General features: G+C 41.7%; 1 protein-coding gene across 1 annotated transcript in view; it reads left to right on the top strand.

The window, feature by feature from the left end:
* Nucleotides 1–12,942, top strand: part of LOC122554964 (NAD 5'-nucleotidase-like) — an 82,369-nt gene that overhangs the window by 15,734 nt on the left and 53,693 nt on the right. Inside the window, exon 2 of the mRNA XM_043700436.1 lies at nucleotides 12,185–12,336. Coding sequence (XP_043556371.1) covers nucleotides 12,185–12,336 — 152 coding nt within the window. The remainder of the gene's footprint in view (nucleotides 1–12,184; nucleotides 12,337–12,942) is intronic.

Raw genomic sequence — 12,942 nt, 5'->3', positions numbered from 1 at the left:
TCTTTGTGACATTGTATTAGTGTGAAAAAGTGTCCGATAACCATGGCACATAATTTGTGATTAGCTTCAAAGCATTTTGATTGCTTCTGAACTTGAAGAAGCTGTGCAGAAACATCTGTGAATCTTTATTGCCGTCAACATGCAAATGATTGTAATGTTGTTTAAGGGAGACTCTGTGTTGAAGTTTAGTCATATCATTAAATTGTTTAAGCAATTATTCATGAAAAAGGATGATCGCAGCCAACAAACCAAGAAAGGAAAAGCATGAAAAATCAATATGCTTTTAAAACGTTTATATTAGGAATAAGCACAGATTTGGACATATCCAGGGGGTTAATGTTGAAGCTGAAATATCATGAAAAATATTTTTGAAAATTCTAGTTTTGAAAATGCCAGGCTGATTTTTTTCCTACTAACAACGGTCAGGCTTAGATCTTGAGCTTGCCCGCTTTCGTCTGCCTTTTTTTCTTTTACTTTTGCTTTTATTTTCTCCCTTTTTGGCGGGAGAGGACCCCTTCTCGGGAGTGTCGGTAGCAGTGGGAGCATTCTCATTCCCGGGAGCGTCAGCAGAGACAGGAGAGGTCCCATTCCTGGGAGAGTCAGCAACAGGGGTAGTATCCCGTAGAGTGTCAGCAGTGGCGGGTGGGTGCAGTTCCTTCCCAGGGGTTGGCAGTGGTGGTTTTCTTTGCTGAAATGGCTGTCTTAGGAGGTAGTAGCATCAGTAACGTAAACCAAAGATGGCGCAGGTTGCTTCAATGTGGAGGGTCCAGTTCGGGACCCAGCTTTTTCAGCAGCAGTTGCATTGCCCATATTGGCCCAGAGCAGACTCATGCAATTTCAGTGAAGGCAAGCTGGCGCTAGGTGACATGATTCCTGTAGTGACAGTATGGCACAAAAAAAGTTAGCATCATCATGCATGCATGTGCTGCTCTTGCTTTTGCTTGTCATATCCTTGCACAATCTTTTTATCCAAATACTTAGCCAAAACCTTTGTGAATGCCTCAATTAAACCTGCCTCTACCAACCTCAACCTTGCTTCTTTTGCACATCCTTTTTAAGGCTATGTTCTTTTGCTCTTGTTCATTTTCTGAGTGGAAACAGCTTCTTATCGCCTCTAGTCAATTCATCAAATGTACTTTCTGCCTTCTGCTCTCCAAGGAGAACTGTCCCAACATCTTCAGTTTATCCTTGGAACTGAAATTTCTTATTACTGGGATCATTTTGGTAAATCTTTTATGTATTCTGTCCAGTGTAATCACATTTTTCCTATAATGTGACACCCACAACTACACACTATACTCCAATAAGGGTCTAACAATTGTCTTGTACAAGTTCAACATCACCTCCATGCTCTTTTTAAGTTCTAAATAGGAGAAAGGCCAATTTTGATGGTATTAGGCAAGAACTTTCAAAAGCTGATTGGGGGCAGATGTTCGCAGGTAAAGGGACAGCTGGAAAATGGGAAGTCTTCAGAAATGAGATAACGAGAGTCCAGCAAAAGTATATTCCTGTCAGGGTGAAAGGAAAAGCTGATAGGTATAGGGAATGCTGGATGAATAAAGAAATTTGATGGTTTGGTCAAGAAAAAGAAGGAAGCATATGTCAGGTATAGACAGGATAGATTGAATTAATCCTTAGAGTATAAAGGCAGTAGGTGTATACTTAAGAGGGAAATCAGGAGGGCAAAAAGGGGACTTAAGATAGCTTTGGCAAATACTGTTAAGGAGAATCCAAAGGGTTTTTACAAATACATTAAGGACAAAAGGGTAACTAGGGAGAGAGAGGGGCCCCTCAAAGATCAGCAAGGCGGCCTTTGTCTGGAGCCGCAGAAGATGAGGGAGATATTAAACGAGTATTTTGCATCAGTATTTACTGTGGAAAAGGACATGTAAGATATAGAATGTAGGGTGTAAGATATAAAATGTCCACATTATAGAGGAGGAAGTGCTGGATGTCTTGAAATGCGTAAAGGTGGATAAATCCCCAGGACCTGAATAGGTGTACCCTAGAACTCTGTAGGAAATTAGGGAAGTGATTGCTGGGCCTCTTGCTGAGATATTTGTGTCATTAATAGTCACAGGTGAGGTGCCGGAAGACTGGATGTTGGCTAACATGTTGCCACTGTTTATGAAAGGTGGCAAGGATGAGCCAGGGAACTACAGACCAGTCGGTGTTGGGCAAATTGTTGGAGGGTATCCTGAGGGACAGATTTGCATTTATTTGGAAAGGCAAGGACTGATTAGGGGTTGTCAGCATGGCTTTGTGCGTGGGAAGTCATGTCTCACAAACTTGATTGAGTTTTTTGAGGAAGTGACAAAGAGGATTGATGAGGGCAGAGTGGTAGATATGATCTATATGAACCTCAGTAAGGCATTCAACAAGGTTCCCCATGGGAGACTAGTAAGCAAGGTTAGATCTCATGGAATGCAGAGAGAATTAGCCATTTGGATACAGAACTGGCTCAAAGGTAGAAGACAGAGAGTGGTGGTGGAGGGTTGTTTTTCAGACTGGAGGCGTGATCAGTGGAGTGCCACAAAGATCGGTGCTGGGTCCACTACTTTTCATCATTTCTATACAGAGGAACCTCTATTATCCGAACAAGATGGGCGGGCACTATTTCGTTTGGAAAATTGATTATTCAGTTTAATTGATTTCCTCTGGGGCTTGGAGTTTTCTGTGAAGTCTGCTCCCTGTTCAGGAGACTAGGCAAAAGCATGCTGTGTGCGAGACCCTGCCCCCGTCCACTCCCACCCCAACCCTGTCTAATCTACCCCCAATCCCGTCCGCTCGCAACCCGCGACCCCCACATGCCAGCAATCCAGTCCAACACTGCCCCCCCACCTGCCCCCAATCCAGCAACTCTCTTCATCCCCACCCACCTCTGACCTCCGTCCGCAAACCCCATCCCCCATCCAGCTCACCCTTCCATCTGCTCCCCCCTCCGGGCAGCCGGACTGTACACCAACAGTAAGACTACTGCTGCCTTTGTGGGGTAAATCTTCAAATAGAGCGCGCGCGCACACACACAAACACACAACCTTTTGACAGACTCCACCTCTGCCTTATACAGGATAATGTTGGAGAGATTATCTGGGGAAGGGGTGAGTTTAGGGATTACCTCTGTGTAGAACTTCAAGAAAAGTGTAGGGGAGAGAGAGGGCAGGAGGTCAGACATTTCGAGGCGGTGCTTGGACTGTTCTCGGCAGCATTTCAGCGAGCTGAGTTTGTTTTTAGTCATTGTACCTGTAAACAAAAGATGTGATCAGGGTTGAAACAGCTCTTTGACATAATGTTTCTACCAGATCCTTGAGATCCCCTTCGGAAAATTCGATATTCGGATAATCGAGGTTCCTCTGTAAATGATTTGGATGTGAGATTAAGAGGTATAGTTAGTAAGTTTGTGGATGACACCAAATTTGGAGATGTAGTGGACAGTGAAGAGGGTTATCTCAGATTACAATGGGATCTTGATCAGATGAGCCAATAGGCTGAAAAGTGGCAGATGGAGTGAGGTGCTGTATTTTGGGAAAGCAAATCTTAGTAGGACTTATACACTTAATGGTAAGGTCCTAGGGAGTGTTGCTGAACAAAGAGACCTCAGAGTGCAGGTTCATAGCTCCTTGAAAGTGGAGTTGCAGGTAGATAGGATAGTGAAGAAGGCGTTTGGTATGCTTTCCTTTATTGGTCAGAGCATTGAGTACAGGAGTTGGGAGGTCATGTTGCGGCTGTACAGAACATTGGTTAGGCCACTGTTGGAATATTGTGTGCAGTTCTGGTCTCCTTCCCATCGGAAGGATGTTGTGAAACTTGAAAAGGTTCAGAAAAGATTTGCAAGGATGTTGCCAGGCTTGGAGGATTTGAGCTACAGGGAGAGGCTGATAGGCTGGGGCTGTTTTCCCTGGAGCATAGGAGGCTGAGGGGTGACCTTATAGAGGTTTACAAAATTATGAGAGGTGTTGATAGGGTAAATAGACTAAGTCTTTTCCCTGGGGTGGTGGAGTCCAGAACTAGAAGGCATAGGTTTAGGGTGAGAGAGGAAAGATATAAAAGAGACCCAAGGGGCAACGTTTTCATGCATAGAGTGGTACATGTATGGAATGAGCTGCCAGAGGAAGTGGTGGAGGCTGGTACAATTGCAACACTTAAAAGGCATCTGGTTGGGTATATGAATAGAAAGTGTTTGGAGGGATATGTGCTGAGTGCTGGCAGGTGGGACTAGATTGGGTTGGGATACTAGTCAGCATGGATGAGTTGGACCAAAGGGTCTGTTTCCGTGCTGTACATATCTATGACTCTCTGACTCTGCCCCTATTAATTAAGCCAAGAGCATTTTATTAACTGCTTGATTTGATTTATTATTGTCATGTACTGAGATAGTGAAGAGTACTGTATTGTATGCTAACCAACCAAATCATGTCTTGCATAAATACATCATGGTAATAGAACAGAATGCAAAGTGTCATGTTTAGAGCTACAGAGAAGGTGCAGAGAAAGATCAATTCTAATGTATGAGAGGACCATTCATAAGTTTGATAACAGTGGAGAAGAAGCTGTTCTTGAATCTTAGGTATGTGTTTTCAAACTTTTGTAGCTGCTGCCCGACAGAAGAGGGTGGAAGAGAGTATAACTGGGGTCGGAAGGGAATTGATTATATTGGTTGCTTTCACTAGGCAATGGGAAAAATAGTCAATAGATGGAAGACTAGTTTTCATGATGTACTGGTCTGCGTTCACTTCGCTGTATAACATCTTGTGGTCTTGGGCAGAGAAGTCGCCATACCAAGCTGTGATGCATCTGGATAAGATGCTTTCTGTGGTTCATCTATAAACATTGGTTAGATTCACTGTGGACATAACAAGTTTCCTGAGCCTTCTGAGGAAGTAGAGGTGTTGATGTGCTTTTTTTTTGATTGTTGCATCAATGTGAATGGACCAGGATAGATCGTTGGTGAAACTTACTCCTAGGGACTTGCAGATCTTGACCACCTCTGCCTCAGCATCATTGATGTAGGGACATATCCTCCACTTTGCGTCCTGAAGTTGATGACCAGATCTTTTGTTTTGGTGACATTGATGGAGAGATTAATGCCTTTAAACCGTACCACTAGCACTCGATCTCTATCCTGTACTCTATCTTGTCGTTGTTTGAGATCCGACCCACAGTGGTGGCAACAGCAAATTTGTAAATGGGGTTCGAGCTAAATTTGTCCACACTGTCGTGCTTGTATAAGATGTATAGTAAGGGGCTGTAATTTTATTGGTATTATGGTGTTGAAGGTAGAGCTAAAGTCAATAAATAGAAGTCTAACATAGGTGTCCTTGTTATTTTTATGATCCAGGGATGAGTGTTAGGCCAGGGAGGTGGCATCTGGCTTGAATGCGTGTATATCCTATTGTGATTATAGGTAAATTGTAGCAGGTCGAGGCAATCTGGGAGGCTGAAGTTGATATGTGCTTTTTGAAGCAATCCATAATGATGGATATCGGAGCCACTGGACGGTAGTTATTAAGGCATGTTGTCTGATTTTTTCATTGGCACTGGGATGATAGTGATATTCTTGAACCAGGTGGAAACCTCACCTTGCAAAAGGGGATGTTAAATATGTCAATTAATACTTGTGCTGGATGGTCCAAGCAGGGTTTGAGTGCATGGCTGGGTACTCCAACAGGGCCAGTCACATTCCATGGGTTCACCCTCAAGAAGGCTGATCTGACGTCTGTGGGTATGGGTGCACCTGAGGCTGTCAGGGCAGGTGACATCATTTTACTGACCTTCTGTTCAAAACAAGCATAAAATGAATTGAGCTCATTGTGGTGGAATGCATTGTTGCCAGCAATTCTGCTTTTATCATGTTGACTGTGGCAAGGCTTACATGTGGTTAGTTTGGGACTCTAGCTTAGTCTGGTATTGTCTGTTGGCATCCCTAATGGCTTTGCAAAGATCATACCTTGATTTCCTACATAAGTCAGGGTCACCTGACTTGAACACCTCCAGACCTGGATTTCAGTAGGGAGTGGATCTTCCGGTTCATCTGTAATGTTTGGTTGGGGAACATTCTGATTAACTTAGCATGCAGTTATCTACACACTTACTGATGAAGTCTGTGACAGTAGTGGCATACTCATTTAGGTTGGCTGCTGAGTTCTTGAATATGGAGCAGTCCACTGACTCCAAGCAGTAGGAGCTCATCTGTCACCTCAGACCAGCAATGTATGACTTTCTGTACTGGATCCTCATGCATCAGTTTCTGTTGTAAGCCAGAAGAAGGATCACAGCCTAATGGTTTGATTTACCAAAATGTGGGTGGGGAATGGAGCAATAGGCATCTTTGAATGTGTAGCAATAGTCCATCATGTTTGGGTCTCTGGTGGAACAGGAGATATGCCTGTTGTATCTTGGTAGCACACTTTTGAGGTTGGACTGGTTGAAGTCACCGGCTACAATGAACAAAACCTCGGGATATTTCGTCTTAAGGCTATTTGTAGCAATGGTGATTTCATGAAGTGTGCTCTTCACTTTCATATGGGTTAGGATCTAAACTGCTGTCAGGATAGCAGAGGTAAACACCCCCAGCAGGTAGTACACTTTATTGTTTCATATTCAAGGTCCAGGAAGCAATAACTTGTCAGGGTTATCACGTCTGATGCTCTCACATCTCGTCCCACCAACATCAGTGAACTGTGTACACTTACACCCAGGTACCTTTTGGACTTGCTGTTTAGAAATGTCTTTCAGTGTTCTTCTGACAAAATTGAATCACTTCACACTTTTCTGCATTGAACCTTATCTGCTACTAACTCTACCAACTTGTTAGTGTTCTTTCAGATTTCCACACTCTGTTCCTCACTGTTTATAATTCATCCAAGTTTTGTGTCATCTGCTTTGAAATTGTCCCTTGCATATCAACATCCAAATCATTCATCCAAATCAGGGAAAGCAAGGGTCCCAATACTGACCCCAGGAAACTCTGCTACAAAAGTTCTCCTAGCCATAAAAATATCCGTTGATCATTGCTCTCTGTTTCTTGTTGTTCACCCAGTTTTATATCCACATTACTACTGTCTCTTTTATATCACAATCTATCTGTTTCCTCTCGTCTGTTGTGTGGCACTATATCAAATGTCTTCTTCAAGTCTATATACCACAACAATGTTACCCTCATCATGACTTTCTACTGTTGCTTCCAAAACTTAAAAGAGCAGTTGATAAGGGCAGTTTGGTAGATGTGACCCTATATGGTATTTGTCAAGGTTCTCCATGGGATACTGGTTAACAAGAAGAACTAGCCATTTGGATACAGAATTGGCTCAAAGGTAGAAGACAGAGGATGGTGGTGGTGGAGTGTTGTTTTTCGGACAGGAGGCCTGTGACCAGTGGAGTGCCACAAGGATTGGTGCTGGGTCTACCACTTTTCGTTATTTATATTAATGATTTGGATGTGAGCATAAGAGGTATAGTTAGTAAGTTTGGTAATGACACCAAAATTGGAGGTGTAGTGGACAGTGAAGAAGGTTATTCTCCGATTACAATGAGATCTTGATCAGATGAGCTAATGGGAGTGGCAGATGGAGTTTAATTTAGATAAATGAGAGGTGCTGCATTTTGGATGAGCAAATCTTAGCAGAACTTGTACAATTGATGGTAAGGGAGTGTTGCTGAACAAAGAGACCTTGGAGTGCAGGTTCATTGCTTCTTGAAAGTAAAGTAGCAGGTAGATAGGATAGTGAAGGCAGTGTTTGGTATGCTTTCCTTTATTGGTCACTATATTGAGTACAGGAGTTCAGAGGTCATGTTTTGGCTGTACAGGACATTGGTTAGGCAACTTCTGGAATATTGCGTGCAATTCTGGTCTCCTTCCTATCGGAAGGATGTTGTGAAACTTGAAAGGGTTCAGAAAAGATTTACAAGGATGTTGCCAGGGTTGGAGGATTTGACCTGTAGGGAGAGGTGGAATACGCTGGGGCTGTTTTCCCTGGAGCGTCAGAGGCTGAGGGGTGACCTTATAGAGGTTTATAAAATCATGAGGGTCATGGATAGGATAAATAGATAAGGTCTTTTCCCTGGGTTGGGGCAGTCCAGAATTAGAGGGTATAGGTTTAGGGTGAGAGGGGAAAGATATAAAAGAGACATCAAGGCAACTTTTCACGTAGAGGGTGGTGTGTTTGTGAAATGAGTTGCCAGAGGAAGTGGTGAAGGCTGGTACAATTGCAACATTTACTAGCCATTTGGTTGGGTATATGAATAGGAAGGGTTTGGAGGGATATGGGCTGGGTGCTGGCAGGTGGAACTAGATTGTATTGGGATATCTGATTGGCATGGCTGAGTTGGACCGAAGGGTCTGTTTTCATGCTGTACATCTCTATGACTCTAAGTTAGTTAAACATGATTTCTCTTATAGAAATCTATGCTCAGACTAATCAATCCACCTTTCTCCATGTGCTGACTAATTCTACCCTGAATAATCTTTTCTAGAAGCTACCCCACCACAGAAATTAAACTGACTGACTGATCTATAATTACTAGGATAATCTTTCCAGACTTCCTTGAACAAAGCAATGATATTTGCACTTCTCCACTCTTCTGGCACCTCCCAAGTCCAGGGAAAAAGTCTGCAAATTAAAGATCGAATGTTGCATTTTTGTTGAGCTGCATAATGCAATGTTGCTTTTTGAAGTAGTGAGTGAGAGTATTTGAGACTGAAGGTTAAAGAAGATCTTTTAGAGTTAAAAGTTCTGTCTGACAACAGCACACTAGTTGAACTGCAAAACACCAGGCATTTATTAGCACAAGCTATTAGTGCCAAGAGCAGCCGATTTGAAGAAACAGCCAGTGCTGCAGATTGAAAAGCTCTATCACTCTATCCATGTGGGGAAAAGACTCAAGTTCACCTGATCAACAATTGAACTGAAGAATGATTGTGACCCTACAGACAACAGTGTCATCATTGCAAAAATCGAAAGAACTATGATGATAGTAATTTTTTTCACCTTGTGGTCTGGCCTTTTTGATATCTGGAATTTTGTTTTCCATGTCTGTATTCTTTTTTGCAGTCATACTATGTGTTAAACCAGTTGTCAATTGTGATTGAATGTATATTTTTGAGATTTTGAAGGGGTATGAATTAAGTTGCATAAACAATAAGAAATTTATTTTCACTGCTTTTGTGTGCTACAATAAATAGTCTTTTTTTTTCCTGTTATTGAAGAAACCTGGTATGAATTGCTTTTGTGCCGAACAGAAGCTGGTAAGGCATGGTTGTCACTTTGGTAGTCTCATTGTGATTTTATATATTTCATGATGATTTGTATAACACTGGGGCACAATTATTGGGCTTTTCTTTTAAGTCATGACACATGCAGCATCCTTCCTTAATATCTTTCACTCACCCACTTCCCCACATTACTAACCCTGCATACTGTCTGCGCTGCTTACTCACTCTGGACATTTCACCTTCATCTGCATCATCACTAATAGCTCTGCCTTCCACTTTCATCTTGCTCAATCCTTGCCTTTGTCTCATTCCAGGTGACGACAATCCACAATAGAGCAGAGAAAGACTTATGTTGGGTAACTGACGGACATCTGCTCTCATCCCCTGAGAGGAGAGAAACCTTTCGTTAGAGAGAGAGGAACTTGACTGCTCATGGAGGCCTTGTTATTACCACACATCTCAGCAACAAAATAAGATTCAGTGCTGCTCATTTGCAACACTGTGAATGCGTTCTTAGCATGCACAAGTTTTCACTCCTGTTGTGCAACATACAGTCAGTACTTCTGTAACGTGATGGTTGCGTTCTTGTGCAACCCCGCGTTAGAGAAAAATTGTACTTTGCCAACACTTTAAGCACTGTTTCTAATGTAATCATGTTACAGCCAACGCATGTTTTAAAAGTTCACGCTTTAGAAACAATATCCCCAATTCATCATTTGCATTACAGCGAATTCACATTGATGAAATGCACTTTATAGCAGAACAACCTGTATTCTCTCTCTTGACTTCTGGAAGCACAGGTAATACCTTCATCACTTGAGGGCGAAAACAGAAATCGCTCAGAAAACATTGACAAGGCCTTCTCCTGCACCTTCTACCAACTTCGAAACTGACCTCTCCGTGATTATAGTTGGAAGCTTATTCTGGTGAGTACATCACTGACACATTTCCGCATCTGGTTGGAGAAGTAATATCCCAGGTCACCAGCTCTCGGACTGATTAGATAGATGCCCCACAGTATGGAAACAGGCCATTTGGCCTAACATGTCCACACTGACCCTCCGAACAACAACCCACCCAGACCCATTCCCCTATCCTATATTTATCCCTGACAAATGCACCTAACACTGTGTGGCACAGTGGCTCCTGCTGTAGCCCAAGCACCTGCTTGTCCCCAGGTAGAGGAAAATCTTATGGTGTAGTCCTTTAATAACTTTGTGAAATGTACTAAAAGCTAAAGGAGCAACTAACAGATTTGTCAGAGATACTTGTTAAACTGGATCAAAAGTTTGAAACTGGTGCAGTCCTAGCTCAAACCTTCACCTTCACCATCACATTGCCTGTGACTGTCAATTCTGTGGAAATTCAAACCAGGAAGGGGGATCCTGCGTCTGATCAGGAAATTCAGAATGTCCAGTCCCTAGCACAAATACTTCTCAAAACTCTAAGGCCAACAGATTGCATTGGAAGGCAGTTCCCTTTGCTCCAGCTGCGGACCTAGCTGAAGGATAAAGGAAACGAATATCTGTTGAGGACACATGGCTGGCACGGCTGACACTTCATTGTAAATAGAAACTCATGTTTGTAGATATGTTTCATGTTACATTACCTGTCTGGTCGACTGTCGTTTTAGTTGCAACTAAATAAGGTTTGTTTGGTATGATATGGTGAGAAAGCTGGCTGGGAATTGCATAGAGAAGCCCTTCATGAAACATGGTGAAACCGACACTTAATCAAAAAAATGTAAGATTCCTGGTGGAAGGGCTTATGCCTGAAACATTAATTCTTCTCCTCGGATGCTGCCTGACCCGCTGTGCCTTTCCAGCACCACACTTTTGAGTAAGGTTCAGTCTGGTGAGTTGGTGTGTTTTTTTTTCCAATGCATGTTTCAATTAATAATGGAAGCAGATTCATAAGTAACATTGAAAAGGGAATTGTATAAATTCTTGAAGATAATTAATTTACAGTTATGAAGAAAGAGTGAAATGTAATTAATTGGAAAATTCCACCAAACAGTTAGCAAGGGGTTGAAATAACTTCATTTACTGAATCTATGATTCTATGATTAGACATTCTCTTGCGCTAGACAATCATATTTAGCAAGATCTTCTATTGCCATATTATGTTCTCCTAGTGCCCTTTGAGCCTAATTGCTCTGAGGGTTAAAGGAGGGGAGTGTGGGCAGAACAGAAACACTCCAGATTTTCATTAATGCTCTCCTAATATTGTGTGGACACTGCAGCAGTCATATTGGATCCTTCTACAATTGATTATTTTCCTTTTGAACATTTTGTTCAAAAATGGGTAGTATATTTGTTAAAATAGTGGACAGAGGATTTTGAAATGACTGTGTCAGTATGTGATATTGCAAGACATAATTTACAATTACGTTGCACATCAGGTTGTTTCCCTGACGGGTGTGTAAGAGGACAGGTTCTTAGTCTTTGGATAAGGGGATAATCGTTTAGAACTGGGATGAGAATTTTCTGCATTTAAAGGATTGTGAATCTTTGCAGTCCTCTACTCAGAAATTATGGAGGTTCAGTAATTGACTATATTTTAAGCTGAAGTTGACACATTTGCTCTTCCAGGTAATCTAAGGATGCAAGGATGGATGGGAAAGCAGAAGTTCATCATTGAATGGTGGACCAGGCTCAATAGAACATTTAGTCTACTCTTGTTTCTATTTCTTGTGTTCTAATCTGAATTAACACACAGAAAACCTATGTTTACTTCAAACTCTCTCAGCATTTTATTGTATTTATTATCTGTATGTACAAGCTCAGGTGGCTGTGACAGGAGATGATTGTTGAACTGTTTCAAATGTTAAATGTTTGAAAATATGTGATATATTGCAAGCAAACGTTGAACATATTTCATTCTCCTTAAATGTGCATAGTTTTGAGTATACCTTCAAATAATTTGCTCATTTCTGCTTGAATTTTACTTATTTCACAAATAACTTTTTAACAGATTTTCCACTGCATTAAAACAGTATAAAGCACTTAATCCCCTGATCCTTTTTAGTGGTGATTGTTTAAATCCTTCACTCTTAAGTACCACCACAAAAGGACGGCACATGATACCAATTCTTAATGCTTTTGGAGTACAGTGTGCAGTATTTGGTGAGTACATTTTTAATGTCACACATCATTAATTACTGTTTTCATTTGTCTTTCTTGTACCACTTATACTATTAAATCATTAAGAACTCTGACCCTGTGATATTTATCTGAATAGTTAAAAGTTTTATTTGTTCTTTTTCTTCTTCCATAAATTGGTGTGATTTTAACCAGACTGTATTACAGATACCATGAATAAAAGATGATGGGGTAGTAAGTTCATGGAAATGTGATGGTATGAAATGGTTAAATAAGAACTTAAGGCCTAAATGGAGAAAAATTCCACATGGGCATAGATGAATGTGGTTGGTCAGTCATAACAGATAAGACCATAAGACAAAGGAGATTTAAGCCATTCAATCATGGCTGATATATTTCTCAGGAGAAAGTGAGGACCGCAGATGCTGGAGATCAGAGCTGAAAAATGTGTTGCTGGAAAAGCGCAGCAGGTCAGGCGGCATCCAAGGAGCAGGAGAATTGACGTTTCAGGCATAAGCCCTTCTTCAGAAATGAGAAAGGTGTGCCAAGCAGGCGAAGATAAAAGATAGGGAGGAGGGACTTGGGGGAGGGGCGTTGGGAATGCGATAGGTGGAAGGAGGTTAAGGTGAG

The sequence above is a fragment of the Chiloscyllium plagiosum genome, chromosome 1, assembly GCF_004010195.1.
Source record: "Chiloscyllium plagiosum isolate BGI_BamShark_2017 chromosome 1, ASM401019v2, whole genome shotgun sequence".
Classification (NCBI taxonomy): domain Eukaryota; kingdom Metazoa; phylum Chordata; class Chondrichthyes; order Orectolobiformes; family Hemiscylliidae; genus Chiloscyllium; species Chiloscyllium plagiosum.
Note: the sequence above shows the minus strand (reverse complement) of the source record. Positions and strands in the feature narration are given on the sequence as shown.